At 34.7% G+C, this 19072-nt stretch overlaps 1 protein-coding gene across 7 annotated transcripts in view; it reads left to right on the plus strand.

Annotated features, from left to right (window-relative positions):
* PRKACB (protein kinase cAMP-activated catalytic subunit beta) overlaps positions 1-19072 on the plus strand; it is a 125823-nt gene that overhangs the window by 60439 nt on the left and 46312 nt on the right. Inside the window, exon 1 of one of the 7 annotated variants that reach the window (XM_032870233.1) lies at positions 17582-17780. The exons of 2 other annotated variants lie outside the window; for them this stretch is intronic. In XM_032870233.1, coding sequence (XP_032726124.1) covers positions 17771-17780 — 10 coding nt within the window. In that variant the 5' untranslated portion in view covers positions 17582-17770. Of the gene's footprint in view, positions 1-17581; positions 17781-18022; positions 18375-19072 lie in introns of those variants that run through there. 4 more of the 7 variants (XM_032870238.1, XM_032870234.1, XM_032870237.1 and 1 more) reach the window with 4 other exon arrangements.

The following is a 19072-nucleotide window of genomic DNA, read 5'->3' on the forward strand; positions in this document are numbered from 1 at the left end:
ATAGTGAAATGGTTACTTAAAATTGTAAGTTTACTGTAGGAGCTTAGTGTAAGAAGAAATTAACATTAAGGGGAGATGGGATGACCTTCAAGCATATGAAGAATGAATTGACTTCTGAGACTCAGAAAAGGAGGAAAAGGTTATTTTAATATAAGAAAATAAATAACACAAATATATGAAAACATGAAAATTCAGGATTTACTTAAAAGACATGGTAAGATATTAGAAGGGTAGCCTATAGATCTGATCTTGGAAATCTATCATATACTCAGAATTTTGAACTACATTCTCATAGACAGTGGGGAGCTAATCTGTTTTTTTTAAAGTGGAAGATAATATATGTGTGGTCTTTGTTAAAAGGGCCTAAAGAATTTTAATTTTAACTAGCATAAAAAGGAAAAGTTAACTTGCTTATTCTGCAAGGAAATGTATTTGGATACTAAAGATTTTCTATTTGAGCTGGGCAGGTATTTACAACTAAGACTTTTGGTCAGTACATGACCATGGCAAATGAATAGTCAGACACTGGATTCCCTTTACAATAACAGTGCTAATTTAAGATGTTTCTTCTCCCTGGAATTCCTTTACCTTTCTCCCACCAGTGGTAAGATCTGCTCTTACGTTCAGACTCTGTTCAATCATTATCTCTAACAAAAATTACCAGAGCATTCTTTTCCTATTTTTCATTCCAATAAAATTCATAATCTTCTTTCTTTGTTCTCCTGTCATCTTATGCTCACTTCAATTATGGTTTATTTTATAGACTTAAAGTTATATTACATTATTCCTTAAGTTATGTATCTCCCATATTTGACTTTGAACTCCTAGAGGGCATAAATTTGTCAATTTATTTTTGGTATTACCAGCCTATTTCTCAATAAACACTGAATTGTTTGTTAGATTGCCTTTAAATATCACTTGGTCTTACACTAACAAGCATTCTTTAATTTGTTCTATTATGATCTTTGTGATTTATTTCAAAGGCTTATGGTTATTAACCAAAAGCAGTAAGATGCTGACCTGAACATGGAAAATGCCACATTCCAGAGGCACTAAACTCTTCAGCGTTATCTGTGTATTTTTATCATGATTGCTTATACGAATTTGAATAATCAGCAGACCTTATACTAAGCTAATTGGAAAATTAAATAATTTAACATTAGAAAATGTTTCCATGGGCTACTTAGCAATGCCATATCGTATATCAAGTATAATAACATAAAGAGTAGCTTCTATATGCTTGTGTTTTGCAAGAGTAACCATACTACATGGTTAGAGAAAAAGGAAGATTAAGTATATATTCTCGGTATTGTCTTGCTACTCGAAGTGTGTTGCCAGTCCAACAGCATTAGCATCACCTGGGAGCCTGTTAAAAAGGAAGACTCTGGGGATGCCTGGGTGACTCAGTCAGTTAAGTGTCTGCCTTTGGCTTATGTCCTGATCCCTGGGTCCTGGATAGAGTCCCACATCGGGCTCCTTGCTTAGCAGGGAATCTGCTTCTCTCTCTGCCTGTTGTTCCCCCTGCTTGTGTTCTCTCTCTCTGACAAATAAATAAATAAAACATTTTTTAAAAAAAGAAAAACCCTCAGGCCCTATGAAACCTGAGTCAGAAGCTTCATTGTAACAGAATTATCCAGCTTATTGATATGCACATTGAAGTTAGAGAAGCACTTTTTCCCTAGTAATATTTTAATCCTATTACCAAATAATATATCTTCATTGGAGAAAATTTGCAAACTTTAGAAAAGAACAAAAAAAAATTAGAAATCACACAATTCCACCAAAAGATAACCACTGCTAACATCTTTTGTACATATAGTCTTGTAGCTCTAGATATCTTTTGTATATATAGACTGCTTTTTGCATAGATAAACAAATTTCCACCTGCCCCTCAATTTGGATCTTTTAGTGCACAGTATTTTATTACATTTTTGCTTGTCATAAAGAGTTGTTCCACGATACATTTTAAGATGGCTGTTTTGTATTCAATTGTATTCAATTTGTATTCAATTGAAGGATGTAATACAATTTATTTAACTGATCACTGGCCATCTAGATTGTTTTTAATTTTTGCTATTATACAAAAAAATGCTGTGATAAACATCCTTTTAGCTAAATCTTTGTATATATTATTTTTATATTTTATAGGACAAATTTGGAGAACTGTTATGGCTATTTTAAGACTTTTGTATTAATTGCACCCCAGATATACAAGTAATATAATCTTTTGGAGTTAAATTTGTTTCACTATTCAGAGAAGATGTTTAAATTCCCTGCCTTATTTTTTCCTTTATTATTAGTTTTTATCAGAATTCTCCACTTTTCAAAACTGATCAATTATTAGGAGCAAATGGTCTGAAAGACATATTTTAGTTGCCGAATAGAGCATTATCATTATATGTCCCTTGGTAGTCAACAGACAACAATCTACTTGTAGATTCAGACATATTATAAGGTATATCACATACTTCTGATTGTGCAATATAGCTGTGACTCTTATCCCTTCATTCCCGCATTCCCTGGTTGGAATATTGTCATATACATTATCACATGAAACATTTATCTATTGTCAGACATTGTTCTAAGGACATTGCATGTATTCATTTATGTAATCCCTTAAAAAGCCCAGTAGGGTTTACAGATGAAGAGACTAAAGCACATTGAGGGACAGTAATTTCTTCAAGATAACATACCTAAATGAAGAAATTTGAACCCAGGTCGTCTGGCTCCAAAGTCCATGCTTTTAGTACCTATTCTGTGAAATCTTTCTGTATGTGTGTAAGAAAAATGGGTTCTGGCTCCTATAGCAAAGATTTTGTGTCTTGGGTTTCCTGTCAGATGAGAGACAGTGTGTGCATTATGAGGACCAAGAAGATGAACAGGCTAGAAAGAGAACTTTGAAAGTAAGATGCCTTCCAAAAAGAGCTAATAAATCAAAACTGGACTGATATATTCTCTGAAGGATTGAATATTACTTGCAAAGTCCTAAAATAATGGCTGCTTTTAACTGAGCTTTTAACTAGTTGTATAACTAGTATGGCCACTTATGATACAAATAAGGTTTCATCTTTTAAATATTCAGATTAATCACTTACACTAATCTGTTCATATTAGCAGGACTGCTAAGTAACTCTTTTCTTGGTGTCTCCTTCCACTCCCCTTTCACATACTGCTAAACTTTTGACAGTTTACTCATTACAGAGAGGCTAATCTTCCTTTCAAAGCATAGATGAACAAAGAGATGAGAATTTTGATTAGTATATAAGCTAGTGGTCTCATTTTAGCTTCATTTGATTTTTGCCACTGCTACATGGTTTCGTGGACTAAAACTTATCCCCAAGAATCCTTGCTCTTGATGTGATGACACTGACCCTTGTGGAGACCTTAGTGGTTCTTAATAGGAGGATGACCACCCTTTCCAGTGTTATGTTTATCCAAGGGATATAGCACAGGGTTTAGTTTCCTTAATTTATACTTACATGCTTCAGGAGCCTGACTTCCACGCCAGGTCGAATGTTTGACAACGTTATCTTTCAGCCCTTTCCCCACACTGTACCAAAATCAGCCTTCCTTTCTTAAACATCTTGTCCAGGAATAGCAAACTGGTTGTCTGTAACTTAGATGTAGCTCACAGATAAATTTTGTTTGGTCCTCATGGTATTTTTTTAATAATTGAATTTTATACCATTATTTTATATAAAAATATAAAATGATTTTTAAACAAAAGATTTCATATTAATATTGGACTTTCGTATCCTTGAACCATTAGAAAAGTTGATTGCAGAGGCCCCTTATTCCATTTAAGAACAAATGGGCACTGAATGAATATCCTTTTTAATCAGGATTTATACTGTGTGATTTACTCTGTCTGTCCTTCTATTGTTTTTCCTGTATGTCCTCTGTAGACACTAAATTTGGCCTATAGTGCCTCTAATTTAAACCCTAAATCACCAACTCAGATTCTCCTTTCCTTTTTGATAAAGCTTGTTTAGTGTGCCTTCCTACTTATGGACCACAGATACTATCACTAAAATTCATGAAAGAAATTCTAGTAATTCTAAACCTTAAAAAGAATGATGTCTAGTTTTAATCCTTCCCTTTCAGGATCCCCATTTTATTTAATTATTATTATTATTTTTTAAGATTTTACTTATTTATTTGTGATAGAGATAGTGAGAGAGAGCATGAGGGAGGAGAAGGTCAGAGAGAGAAGCAGACTCCCCGTGGAGCTGGGAGCCTGATGCGGGACTCGATCCCGCTACTCCGGGAACATGACCTGAGCCGAAGGCAGTTGTCCAACCAACTGAGCCTCCCAGGCATCCCCCCATTTTATTTTTTTAATGTAGATCTACTTATCTCCTCCTTTTTAATTAATTTTGTTTACATTAGGTATTGGGAAGGAACAGCCTTTACTAGTTCCAAAGGGTTTTTGTTAGGTCATTCCTCCCAGCTAATGAATGCCTGCTAGCCTTACACTTACATAATTAAGTTGTCCACTGAAGTGATTCTTCCAGAGCAAAGAAGATCTGCTTCAGTCAACTGTCTCTACTTACATAGAGGAGCACTTGACAACATTTTATTTTAAAGATTTATTTATTTATTGGAGAGTGAGAGAATGAGAGAGTACATACATGTGCCCTTGAAAGCATGGGGAGGGGCAGAAGGCGAGAGAAAGAGGGAAAGAATCTTAAGCATACTCCCCACTGAGTGTGGAGCCAGATATAACAGAGGGCTCAGTATCACAACCCTGAGACCATGACATCAGCCAAAATCAAGAGTTGGGGACATAACTGAACCACCCAGGAACCATGACAACTTTTAAAAAATAAAGTATAATTTATATACCATAAAACTTTGTCATTGGAGTTCAATGTAGAGTTCAGTGTTTATTAATAAATTTGTAGAATTGTGCAGCCATCTCCACAATTCATTTTTAGAATATTTCCATCACTTCAGAAAATTTTATACCCTTTGGCAGTCAGTCTCCACTTTTCATCTCAACCACAGACAAACTCTGCTGTTTTCTGGGCCTACAGATTTCCTTTTCTGGACATTTTCTGTCCCTATAGATTTTTGTCATTACAGATTTTTCATTTCTGGATGTTTTATATAAATGGAATTATACAACATGTAATCTGTTGTTTCTGAGTTCTTGCACTTAAAGTTATGCTTTTGATGTTTATCCATGTGATAGAACATAACAATAATTTTATTGCTGAATTATAGCATGCTGTATGGATATAATACATTTTGTTTAACCATTCAGCAATTGATAAACATTAAGATTATTTCCAGTTTTGGATTACTTGGATAATGTCATGATAAACATTTGCATACAAGACTGAGCAGACAAATGCTTTTAGTTCTCTTAAGCAGATATCTAGGAGTAGAATTGCTGGGTCATAGGCTAAGTTTATGTTTATTCTTTTAAGAAACTTCCAAATTGTTTTAAGTGGCTTTACCCTTTTACATTGCCACCAGCAATATATGAGGGTTATAGTTTCTTCACATTCTTGTTAATACTTGATATGATCAGTCTTTTTAATTATAACCATTCTGTTATATGTGAATTGGTATTTCATTGTGATTTCAATTTGTATTTCCCTAATAATTGATGATGTTGAGCATATTTTCATATGTTCTTAGAAGCCATTTGTGTATCTTCTTTGGAGAAACATATTTTCAAATCTTTTACACACCTTCAAAACTGAGGATTTTTGCCTTCTTATTATCAAGTCTTAAAAATTCTATATATATTCTGAACACAAGTTCTTTATCAAATACATAATTTGCAAATATTTACTCATGGTCTATGGCTTGTCTTATTTTCTTAAATGATGTCTTTGAAGAGTAAAAGTTTGTGATTTTAATGAAGTACAATTTATCGTTTTTTTTCCTTTATACTTTGTACTTTTGTTGCCAAATCAAATCATTGTCTAACCCTAGGCAATGAAGATTTTTATTCTCTGCTTTCATCCAAAAATCCATTTTTTTAGTTGTCTTTGTATTTATGATGTGAGGCATGGAGTGAAGTCCTCCCCCCCCCCACCTTCATATGGCTATCCAATTTTTACTGTACTTTTTTAATCCAATTTTTAGCATCAGCTATCAGTTTCTTTTTTTTTTAATTTAATTTTTTTCAGTGTTCCAAGATTCATTGTTTTTGCACCACACCCACTGCTCCATATAATACATGCCCTCCTTAATACCCCTCCTTAATACCCACCACCATGCTCACCCAACCCCCCACCCCTTCCCCTCCAAAACCCTCAGTTTGTTTGTCAGAGTCCACAGTCTCTCATGGTTCATCCCCTCCTCCGATTTCCCCCAACTCACTTCTCTTCCTCTTCTCCCAGTGTCCTCCATGTTATTCCTTATGCTCCACAAGTAAGTGAAACCAAATGATAATTGACTCTCTCTGCTTGATTTATTTCATTCAGCATAATCTCCTCCGATCCCATCCATGTTGATACAAAAGGTGGGTATTCATCCTTTCTAATGGAGGCATAATATTCCATTGTATATGTGGACCATATCTTCTTAATTATTTTTATTAACATATAATGTATATTTGTCCCAGGGGTACAGGTCTGTGAATCATCAGGCTTACATACTTCACAGCACTCACCATATCACATACCCTCCTCAATGTCCGTAAACCAACCACCCTCTCCATACCCTCCCTCCGCCCAGCAACCCTCAGCTTGTTTTGGGAGATTAAGAGTATCTTATGATTTGTCTCCTGATCCCATCTTGTTTCATTTTTTTCCTTCCCTAACCCCCAAAACCCCCACTCTACCTCTCAAAATCCTCATATCAGGGAGATCATATGATAATTGTCTTTCTCTGATTGACTTATTTCGCTCAGCATAATACCCTCTAGTTCCATCCATGTCATCACAAATGGCAAGATTTCATTTCTTTTGATGGCTGCATAGTATTCCATTGTGTATATATACCACTTCTTCTTTATCCATTCATCTATTGATGGGCATATAGGTTCTTTCCATAGTTTGGCTATAGTGGACATAGCTGCTATAAACATTTGGGTGCATGTGCCCCTTCGGACCACTACATTTGTATCTTTAGGGTAAGTACCCAGTAGTGCAATTGCTGGGTTGTAGGGTAGCTTTATTTCCAACTATTTGAGGAACCTCCATGCTATTTTCCAGAGTTGTTGCACCAGCTTGCATTCCCACCAACAGTGTAGGAGGGTTCTCCTTTCTCCGCGCCCTCTCCTGCATCTGTCATTTCCTGACTTGTTAATTTTACTATTCAAATCGGTATGAAGTAGTATCTCACCATGGTTTTGATTAGTATTTCCCTGATGCCGAGTGATGTGGAACACTTTTTCATGTGTCTGTTGGCCATCTGGATGTCTTTGCAGAAATGTCTGTTTATGTCCTCTGCCCATTTCTTGATTGGATTATTTATTCTTTGGGTGTTGAGTTTGATAAGTTCTTTACAGATTTTGGATATTAGCCCTTTATCTGATATGTCATTTGCAAATATCTTCTCCCATTCTGTCACTTGTCTTTTGGTTTTGTTGACTGTTTCCTTTGCTGTGCAAAAGCTTTTCATATTGATGAAATCCCAATAGTTCATTTTTGCCCTTGCTTCCCTTGCCTTTGGCAGGGTTTCTAGGAAGAAGTTGCTGCGGCTGAGGTCGAAGAGGTTGCTACCTGTGTCCTCCTCAAGGATTCTAATGGATTCCTGTCTCACATTGAGGTCTTTCATCCATCTGGAGTCTATTTTTGTGTGTGGTGTAAGAAAGTGGTCCAGTTTCATTCTTCTGTAAGTGGCTGTCCAATTTTCCCAACACCATTTGTTGAAGAGACTGTCTTTTTCCCATTGGACATTCATTCCTGTTTTTTTGAGGATTAGTTGACCATAGAGTTGAGGGTCTGTTTCTGGCCTCTCTATTCTGTTCCATTGATCTGTGTGTCTGTTTTTGCTTCAGTACCATACTGTCTTGATGATGACAGCTTTGTAATAGAGCTTGAAGTCCGGAATTTTGAGGCCACCAACTTTCTCTTTCTTTTTCAACATACCTCTAGCTATTCAGGGTCTTTTCTGGTTCCACATAATTGTTAGGATTATTTGTTCAATTTCTTTGAAAAAAATCGATAGTATTTTGAAAGGGATCGCATTAAATGTGTAGATTGCTTTAGGTATCATAGATATTTTCACAATATTTGTTCTTCTAATCCATGAGCATGGAACGTTTTTCCATTTCTTTATGTCTTCCTCAATTTCTTTCATGAGTACTTTATAGTTTTCTGAGTACAAATTCTTTGCCTCTTTGGTTAGATTTATTCCTAGGTATCTTATGGGTTTTGGGTGCAATTGTAAATGGGATTGACTCTTTAATTTCTCTTTCTTCTGTCTTGCTGTTGGTGTCTAGAAATGCAACTGATTTCTGTGCATTGATTTTATATCTTCATACTTTACTGAATTTCTGTATGAGTTCTAGCAGTTTTGGAGTGGAGTCTTGCATTTTCCACATAAAGTATCATATCATCTCCAAAGAGTGAGAGTTTGACTTCTTCTTTGCCTGTTTGGATGCCTTTAATTTCTTTTTGTTTTCTGATTGCTGAGGCTAGGACTTCTAGTACTATGTTGAATAGCAGGGGTTATAGTGGAAATCCCTGCCATGTTCCTGACCTTAGGGGGAAAGCTCTCAGTTTTTCCCCATTGAGAATGATATTCACTGTGGGTTTTTCATAGATGACTTTGATGATATTGAGGTATGTACCCTCTGTCCCTACACTTTGAAGAGTTTTGATCAAGAAAGCATTCTGTACTTTGTCAAATGCTTTTTTAGCATCAATTGAGAGTATCATATGGTTCTTGTTCTTTCTTTTATTAATGTATTGTATCACATTGATTGATTTGCAGATGTTGAACCAACCTTGCAGCCCAGGAATAATTCCCACTTGGTTGTGGTGAATAATCCTTTTAATGTACTGTTGGAGCCTATTGGCTAGTATTTTGGTGAGAATTTTCGCTTCTGTGTTAATCAAGGATATTGGTCTATAATTCTCCTTTTTGATGGGGTCTTTGTCCGGTTTTGGGATCAAGGTAATGCTGGCCTCATAAAATGAGTTTGGAAGTTTTCCTTCCATTTCTTTTCTTTTCTTTTCTTTTCTTTTTTTTTTTTTTTTTTTTTTTTTTTTTTTTTTTTTTTTTTTTTTTGGAACAGTTTCAGGAGAATAGGTATTAATTCTTTAAATGTTTGGTATAATTCCCCTGGGAAGCCATCTAGTCCTGGGCTCTTCTTTTTTGGGAGATTTTTGTTGACTGCTTCAATCTCCTTGTGGTTATGGGTCTGTTCAAGTTTTCTATTTCTTCCTGGTTCAGTTTTGGTAGTTTTTACATCTCTAGGAATGCATCCATTTCTTCCAGATTGTCACATTTGCTGGCATATAGTTGCTCGTAATATGTTCTTATAATTGTTTGTATTTCTTTGGTCTTGGTTGTGATCTCCTTTTTCATTCATAATTTTATTTATTTGGGTCCTTTCTCTTTTCTTTTTGATAAGTCTGGCCAGGGGTTTATCAATCTTATTAATTCTTTCAAAGAACCAGCTCCTAGTTTCATTGATTTGTTCTACTGTTCTTTTGGTTTTTATTTCATTGTTTTCTGTTTGGATCTTTTATTATTTCTCTTCTGCTGGGTTTAGGCTTTGTTTGCTGTTCTTTCTCCAACTCCTTTAGGTGTAGGGTTAGGTTGTGTATTTGAGACCTTTCTTGTTTCTTGAGAAAGGCTTATATTGCTATATACTTTTCTCTCAGGACCACCTTTGCTGTGTCCCACAGATTTTGAACCATTGTGTTTTCATTTTCATTTGTTTCCATGAGTTTTTTCAATTCTTCTTCTTTTTTTTTTAAGATTTTATTTATTTATTTATTTATTTATTTGAAAGACAGAGATTACAACTCGGCAGAGAGGCAGTCAGAGAGAGGAGGAAGCAGGCTCCCCGCTGAGCAGAGAGCCCAATGCGGGGCTCGACCCCAGAACCCTGGGATCATGACCTGAGCCGAAGGCAGAGGCTTTAACCCAGTGAGCCACCCAGGCGCCCCCCTTCAATTCTTCTTTAATTTCCTGGTTGACCCATTCATTCTTTAGTAGGATGCTCTTTAGCCTCCATGTATTTCTGTTCTTTCCAACTCTCCTCTTGTGATTGAGTTCTGGCTTCAGAGCAGTGTGGTCTGAAAATATGCAGGGAATGATCCCAGTCTTTTGGTACTGGTTGAGACCTGATTTGTGACCCAGGATGTGATCTATTCTGGAGAATGTTCCATGTGCACTAGAGAAGAATGTGTATTCTGTTGCTTTGGGATGGTATGTTCTAAATATATCTGTGATGTCCATCTGGTCCAGTGTGTCATTTAAGGCCTTTATTTCCTCATTGATCTTTTGCTTGGGTGATTGTCCATTTCAGTGAGAGGGGTATTAAAGTCCCCTAGTATTATTGTATTGTTGTTGATGTGTTTCTTTGATTTTGTTATTAGTTGGTTTATATAGTTGGCTGTTCCCATACTAGGGGCATACACATTTAAAATTGTTACATTTTTCTTGTTGGACAGACCCTTTAAGTATGATATAGTGTCCTTCCTCATCTCTTATAATAGTCTTTGGCTTAAACTTAAAATCTAATTGATCTGATATAAGGATTGCCACCCCAGCTTTCTTTTGATGTCCATTAGCATGGTAAATTGTTTTTCACCCCCTCACTTTCAACCTGGAGGTGTCTTTGGGTCTAAAATGAGTTTCTTGTGGACCGTATATTGATGGGTTTAGTTTTTTTATCCATTTTGATACCCTGTGTCTTTTGATTGTGGCATTTAGCCAATTTACATTCAGGATAACTATTGAGAGATATGAATTTAGTGCCATTGTATTGCCTGTTAGGTGACTGTTACTGTATATTGTCTCTTCCTTTCTGGTCTACTACTTTAGGCTCTTTCTTTGCATAGAGGACCCCTTTCAATATTTCCTATAGGGCTGGTTTGTTATTTGAAAATTCTTTTAATTTTTCTTTGTCCTGGAAGCTTTTTATCTCTCCTTCTGTTTTCAATGATAGCCTAGCTGGATATAGTATTCTTGGCTGCATATTTTTCTCATTTAATGCTCTGAATATATCATGCCAGTTCTTTCTGGCCCGCCGGGTCTCTGTGGATAAGTCTGCTGCCAATCTAATATTTCTACCACTGTATGTTACAGACTTCTTGTCCCAAGCTGCCTTCAGGATTTTCTCTTTGTCACTAAGACTTGTAAGTTTTACTATTAGATGACAGAGTGTGGACCTATTTATATTGATTTTGAGGGGTTTCTCTGTGCCTCCTGGATTTTGATGCTTGTTTCCTTTGCCATATTAGGGAAATTCTGTACTATAATTTGCTCCAATATACCTTCTGCCCCCCTTTCTCTTTCTTCTTCTTCTGGAATCCCAATTTTTCCAATATTGTTTCATCTTATGGTATCACTTATCTCTCGAATTCTCCCCTCCTCGGACCATATCTTCTTTATCCATTCATCTGTTGAAGGGCATCTTGGCTCTTTCCACAGTTTCGCAACTGTGGTCATTGCTGCTATGAACATTGGGGGTACAGATGGCCCTTCTTTTCACTACATCTGTATCTTTGGGGTAAATACCCAGAAGCGCAATTGCAGAGTCATAGGGTAGCTCTATTTTTATTTTATTAAGGAATCTCCACACTGTTTTCCAAAGTGGCTGCACCAACTTGCATTCCCACCAACAGTGTAAGCAGGTTCCCCTTTCTCCAGCACTTGTTGTTTACTGTCTTGTTAATTTTGGCCATTTTAACTGGTGTAAGGTGGTATCTCATTGTGGTTTTGATTTGAATCTCCCTAATGGCTAAAGATGATGAACATTTTTTCATGTGTCTGTTAGCCATTTGTATGTCTTCTTTGGAGAAGTGTCTGTTCAGGTCTTTTGCCCATTTTTAATGTGATTATCTGTTTTTTGAGTGTTGAGTTTGAGGAGTTCTTTATAGATCTTTGATATCAGCCCTTTGTCTGTAGTGTCATTTAGGAATATCTTCTCCCATTCCATGGGTTGCCTCTTTGTTTACTGTATCCTTTGATCAGCTATCAGTTTCTTAAAAAATAAAAAATCTGCTGGAATTTTTCATAGAAATTGTATTGAATCTGTAGATTAATTTATAAAGAATTGCTCTTTTAACAATATTGAGTGTTATAATCCATGAAGATGAAATATTTCTGCATTTTATAGATGTTCTTTAATTTCTATGCAGTGTTTCCTATTTTTTTAGTGAAAGAGTCTTGTTAAAATTGATTTTTAAATATTATATTTCTATTAACACTGTTGTGAATGGAATGGTTTCTTTTTTATGTTTAGATTGTTTGTTCCTAGTATATTAAAATGTTATTGATTTTTCTATATTAATCTTACATCCTATAATGTTAATAAACTAATTTTTTAGTTCAAATAGTTTCTTTGTAGATTCCTTAAAATTTTCTACATCTAGAATTACGTCTTCTGCAAATAAAGACAACTTTCTTTCTTATCAATCTATATGCCCTTTTTCTTACCTCATTGCACGGGCTAGAACTTCTAACACAAAATTGCATAGAAGTGGTGAATGCCAACATCATTGCCTTATTCCCAGTTCTTGGAGGAAAAATATTCCATCTTTCACCATTATATATGAGGTAAGCTATAGAGTATCCCCCCACACACACATGCCCTTTTTTAGCTTGATGAAGTTCCCTTCTAGTCCTAGTTTGTTAAAAGCTTTTATCACAGGTGTTGAATTATATGGAATGCTTCTTCCTTATATATTCAGATGATTATGTAGTTTTGTCTTTTATTTTATTAATACAGCATATTTCCTAATGGATTTTCAGTGTTGAACCAACCTTGCTTTCCTGCGACAAAGCCTACATGGTCATGGTATATAATCCTTTTAATATACTGTTGGATTAGGTTTGTTAATATTTTGATTAAGATAGTTGCATTGCGGTGGATATTGGCCTGTAATTTTCTTTTGATCTTTGCCTAGCTTTGTCTAGCTTTGGTATCAAACATTATAGAATAAATTGAGCAGTGTCACATCCTCCTTTATATTCTGAAAAAGTTTATGTAGGATTGGTACTAAATCTTTGGATGTTTCATAGAATCCCCTGAGAAAACTATATGAAAATCAGCTTTTCCTTGTGGGAACAATTTTAATTACTAATTCAACATTAAAAAAAAAAAAAAAGATTTATTTATTTATTTATTTGACAGACGGGGAGATTACAAGTAGGCAGAGAGTCAGGCAGAGAGAAAAGAGGAAGCAGGCTTCCTGCCAAGCAGAGAGCCCAATGTGGGGCTCGATCCCAGGACCCTGGGATCATGACCTGAGCCAAAGGCAGAGGCTTTAACCCACTGAGCCACCCAGGTGCCCCACTAATTCAACATTTTAATTTGTTCATAGGTCTTCTCAGATTTTCTCTTTCTTCTTGAGTTAGTTTCAGTAACTTGTCCTTCTATGAATTTGTCCAGTTCATCTAAGTTACATAATCAAGATAAAGTTGTTTACAGTATTCCCTTATAATTTTTTAAAATTTCTCTAATGTCAGTGATGATGTTCTTTCATTTTTCATTTGTGTAATTAGTATCTTCCCTATTTTGTCTTGTTTTATTATGTTTCACGAGTTTTAATGTTACGTCATTCTAGCTTGAGGTTTATCAGTAAGACTTTGGTCTTATTCATTTTCTCTGTTGTTTTCCTATTTTCTATTTCATTGAATTTTGCTCTGACCTGCTGTTTGGTTTTGGTTTAATTTGATCTTCTTTCTTGAGTTTCTTAAGGTAGAAGAAGCTTAGATTATTGTTTGAGACTTTTCTTCTTTTCTAATATAGGCGTTTAAATCTACTGATTTCCCTCTTAGCTTTGCTTTGTCTCCATTTTATAAAATGTTGATTTCTTGTAGGTGTTTTTAATTCAGTTCAAAATATTTTCTAATCATCCTTTAGATTTCTTTGTGATTTAAATCCAAATATTTGGGGCTTTCCGAATTTTCTGTTGTTGATTTCTAATTTAATTCTGCTGTAATCAAAGAACATGTTTTGAATGATCTCTAGTCCTTTCTGATTAATATATTGTTTAGCTTATGCTTAATATGGAAATTTCAATTTGTGCTTGAAAAGACTATGTATTTTGATGATGTTAGGTGCTATGTTTTATAAGTGTCAAATTTTAATGGTATTATTCAAGTTTTCTGTATCTTTGCTGATTATCTGTCTAGTTTTTCCATGAATTATTGAGAGGGGAATATTGAAATCTTCAACTATAATTGTTGAATTATCTAGTTCTTCTTTCAATTCTGCTATTTTTGTTTTAGTATTTTGGGAGCTATTTTGTTCAGTGTATATAGATTTCTAATTGTTAAATCTCTAAGATATATTGGCCATTTTATCATTATGAAATGTCCTTTTTTGTCTGAAGTACTTTTTTTTTTTTTTTTCCTCTTAAAGTCTATTTTGTGTGATACTGATTTAGGTACTCCAGCTGTCTTATGGTTACTTTTTGCATGGTGTATCTTTTTCTTTTCCTTTCAATCTATTTATATCTTCAAATCTGGCTTTTGTAGATAGCATATAGTTGGACCTTGCTTTTTTTTAATCCAGTCTGATAATTTCTGCCTTTTAATCTGTCTTTATTCCATTCATATTCAATGTAATAATTGATATGGTTGGATTTCCATCTTCCTTTGTGCTATTTGTTTTCAATATGTCTTACAGTTTTTGTATTTTTCTCTTTTACGTCTTTAGTGTTAAACAAATTTGTATTAGGTACCATTTTAATTTCTTTTTTTTTTAACTAAATTTTTTAAAGATTTTCTTGATGTTTAAGTGTTATAGTGTACATTTTATCTTATCACAATCTCCTTCAGCATAGTACTGACTTAATTCTATTGAAATATAGCTATTTTAATCCAATATAGCTCCATTTCTTCTCCAGCTCTGTGTTATTTTCACATATAGTACATGTATATTTTTGTAAACCCAGCATAGCAATTTCATACAATATAAGTCCTTTAAAGAAATTAAGAGGAGACAGAAAAGTATATATTTATAAAGGCTTTTACTTATATTTTTTACCATTTCCTGTATTCTTCATTCTTCCTGTTAATTTGAGTATTGTCTAGTATCATTTCCTTTCAGCCTGAAGGACATCCTTAAGTATTTCTGTTTGCAACAAACATTCTCAGCTGTTACTTATTTGGAAAGGTCTATTTCGCCTTTGTTTTTGGACAATAGTGTTTTGGGTAGAAAATTTTTGTGATCAGGTTTGTTTCTTTTTTCTCTTAGCAGTCTGAACATATCATTCCACTGCCTTCTAACTTCCCTGTTTCTGGTAATTCTGTTGCTTTTCCCTTGTACATGATTAGTCATTTTTCTCTTGCTGCTTTTAAGATTTTCTCTTTTTGTCTTTCAAAAACTTGAGTATGATGTGTCTGGGTATAGATCTCTTTGTGTTTATTCTAGTTGATATTATCCGAACTTCTGTATCTGTGGGGTATTGTTTTCCATCCAATTGGATTTTCAACCAGTATTTCTTCAAATATTTTTTTCTTTGCCCTTTGTCTTTCACCTCTCTTTCTAGGATTCCTATACATGTATGCTGCTACCCTTGATATCCCACAGATTTGTGAGATTCTGTTCATTTTTTTCCTATCTTTTGTTCTCTGTATTTTTCAGTTTGGATATTTGTATTGATCTGTCTTCACCTTCACTGATTCAGTGTTTGGGCTCAGAACTTCTGTTGGGTCTATGTAGTCAGTTTGTAAATTTTGGTTATTGTCCTTTTGAAGTCTATAATTTTTTTTCTAAAGATTTTATTTTATTTATTTGACAGAGTGAGAAATCACAAGTAGGCAGAGAAGCAGGCAGAGAGGGAGAGCAGAGAGCCCGATGTGGGGCTCGATCCCAGGACCCTGAGATCATGACCTGAGCCGAAGGCAGAGGCTTGACCCACTGAGCCACCCAGGCGCCCCTGAAGTCTATAATTTTTATATTATAAATTATTTCTCTTTCTGTATTGAAACTTATTATTATTATATTGCCATTACATTTTCCTTTAATTCTTTAAACATTTCCTTTTATTCATTGATGTATTTATAATAGCTGTTTTAAAGTCTTTTGTCTGCTAAATCCTATATCTTACCCTATTCAGAGAAATTTTCTATTGACTGCCTTTCCTCTTCGTTATGGATTATATAATATTTTTGTTAAAAAACATTGGTTTTTTTAAAATGATATTTTTGTGGCAGTTCTAGATTCTGATTATTTTTTCTTCCCTATTTGTTTTTATTTATTTATTTTTAATAATTTTTTGGCCTTAATGTATGGTCTGTCCCCTATGATGTCTGGCTGCTGATTTCTCTGCTAGGGTTTATCCTGTGTCTATGTAACTTAGTTGTTGTTCAGTGACTGATCAGAGGTTGTGCTCAAACACTTTGAGCAAGTCTGTGCTGATGGAGCTGTTTGTGTGTTGAAGGGGACATTAAGTGTTCAGGCAGTTTTCATGTCTGTACCAGCTTTAACTTTCTGCAGGGCCCTCTTGGGTCTCCCCTATGGGAATAGCTTCCTAGTTAGCCAGGGATATGTGAGGAGCTTATTTAGGTCCTCTTTGACTCTTTCATTTCCATTTTCCATGTTAAATTTCTTGCTAGACCACCAGTCTGCTGCTCACCCCTACGAAAGGCTACAACTTCAGAGTAGCAAACCTGGCTACTTTCCCTATTCATTTCCTATGGTTTGCCGTTTTTATTGAGAACATCATGTGTGGGATGTTTGTTTTTTTTTCCTTGTCTCCTCTGTATATCACATCAGCCCTCTCTGGCAGCAAAGCTGCTAGTTGTCATGGCCAGTCTTACCTGATAGAAATACTCTACTGACTGAGCTGTTGAGGGAACAGGAGCAGCACTAAGCAAGACCACCGCAGACTTCCACTGTTCTTATACAAAGTTTAGCAGTTTTTCATGAATACATGCTTCTCGATTTGTTGTTTGTGACTGCTAGATTTCCAGAACCACAAGGTTGTTGTTTTTGACAACTTTGTTCAGCTTCATATTTGTTTCTTAGAGAAAAGATTTGCTGACTTACTCATTCCTCCATCACCAGAAGTCTTATCTCACCTGGCAGCTTTCAAAATGGCAAGTTCACTTGCTGAAGTTCCAAACTTAATAAGCTACTATATAGATCCTTTGTACCATTTTGTTACAAAATTTAGGTCTCTAAGAATCAGAATAGTCTGTTCTCCATGTTATCCAGTCTGCCCACCTTGCTATACAACTGTCATCATCATCTTTTTTGATGTAAGGAATTTTACATTTCAATAGTAATCTTCAGTAACTTTTTGTATATTATTCTCTTTTCAAAACCACTAAGTGGCATCTGACACTGTTTATAATGCTGAATTTAATGGAAGTTTATAAATAAATTATTTTATGATTCTGCTTTATAAACGAAGGAACATATAGGATTGTTTTTTGTTTCTTCCATAATACAGAATGTTTAAATGGTTAACATTTGTGCTGCAGTATAGCTTTTTGGCTCATGAAAAATGAAAGCTATCAGCGATCTGGGCAATAAGATTCATCGCCAATAGTCACTAGCAACAGCACACAGCATTTTAATATCAGTGAGGTCCACAGCTAGCAGTAAGAGCTGGTGTAATTGAAAGACGTTTAGGTGCAATCATTCTGCTGTTTGTTCCTTGCCAGGTTCAACATGGGATTGTGTGAGTATTTGAAGAAAACAGCATTTTTTTAATATCTTTGAAAGATGTAAAAAGGGTAGATAAGTGCTTGAATTTAAGAAACGTGATAATTTTTAAATCATGTGGCTCTAGAAATAAAAAGATATTTTATTTGTCTTGCTTGATTAAAGCTTTAGAAAAGCTACTCCTTGGTTACAAGTGAACCGATAATTCTGGTCTAATGTTGCCGTGGTAACAACTCATGCTGATATAATTGAGAACATCTTATACATCCTGGTTTGAACGTTTTCTCCCTGCCATTTTGAGTTGTTCTAGTGGTATATGAAGGAGGCTACGATAACGAGCTTGAAAGAAATTAAATCTCGTTATACACATCTTTGGCATTAATCTGTTGTTTACTAGTGATATCTCATGCTGGGCAGTTATGCTTTGCTTCTAGGGGCTTTTCTTTTTTAAACAAAAGAAAGCTATTTTCATTTTCTGTGTGCTGCATGTTCCAGTGTATGTGTTTACACCATCGGTTCGTCTACCTCTAGAGATTAGCATAACTCCCTTTGCTGTTGGATTGTTGTTTTGAGCAATATGTTTTGGAAAGGTTGATTTTCATCATGAGTGGTAAGTATGCTCTCTGAGCCTCTGCAGCTATATGTTTTAAAAATATTTAAATATAAGAGGAAAAAATATTTTCTAAAGGGGAAATTGTAAAGCCAGAGCTATAGTGAATTACATTTTCTGTTGATGCTTTTGCATTTTGGCATTATAGTAATTTGCTTTTAAAATCTATTGAGAACTGTGAACAAGTAAAACCACTATTAATAGTCAATACCAATAATCAGTCTCTAATTTTCTTTATGGTTTGATTTATTGTATTCATTAAATACTGTTGTTATTGTGTTACAAATGAGTGAGTATTTTAAAGACCCACCATGATAAGAGAGGAATTTCTTTTTAGTATATGATCCTGAAGATAATTAAACTTTCCATTTATTGGTTTATCATTCTAATATTTATTTTTGTTAGCTTATTTTTGATATTTTTCAAATATTAATCTTTTAAAAATACTAATCTTAAATAAGATGCTGCTAGAATTTTGTTGATTTATTGGTTGCTTTTAACTACAGTTCTTGAGAAATAAAGATTTAATGATGAAATAAATATGTGCATTTTGGTTTTGGAGGCTTTGTTAAAAATTTTCAGAGATACTGTTGTGAGGGGAAATAATTTGTTAGAATAAGTACTTTTGTCATCATTAGTTTCCTTTTTCGTTTTTATATTGACTTTTTTTGGAAACATGTCCAAAAATGTTTTTTGAG

This window comes from Lontra canadensis, unplaced genomic scaffold (assembly GCF_010015895.1).
Source record: "Lontra canadensis isolate GAN:19392208 unplaced genomic scaffold, GSC_riverotter_1.0 scaffold40, whole genome shotgun sequence".
NCBI classification, from domain to species: domain Eukaryota; kingdom Metazoa; phylum Chordata; class Mammalia; order Carnivora; family Mustelidae; genus Lontra; species Lontra canadensis.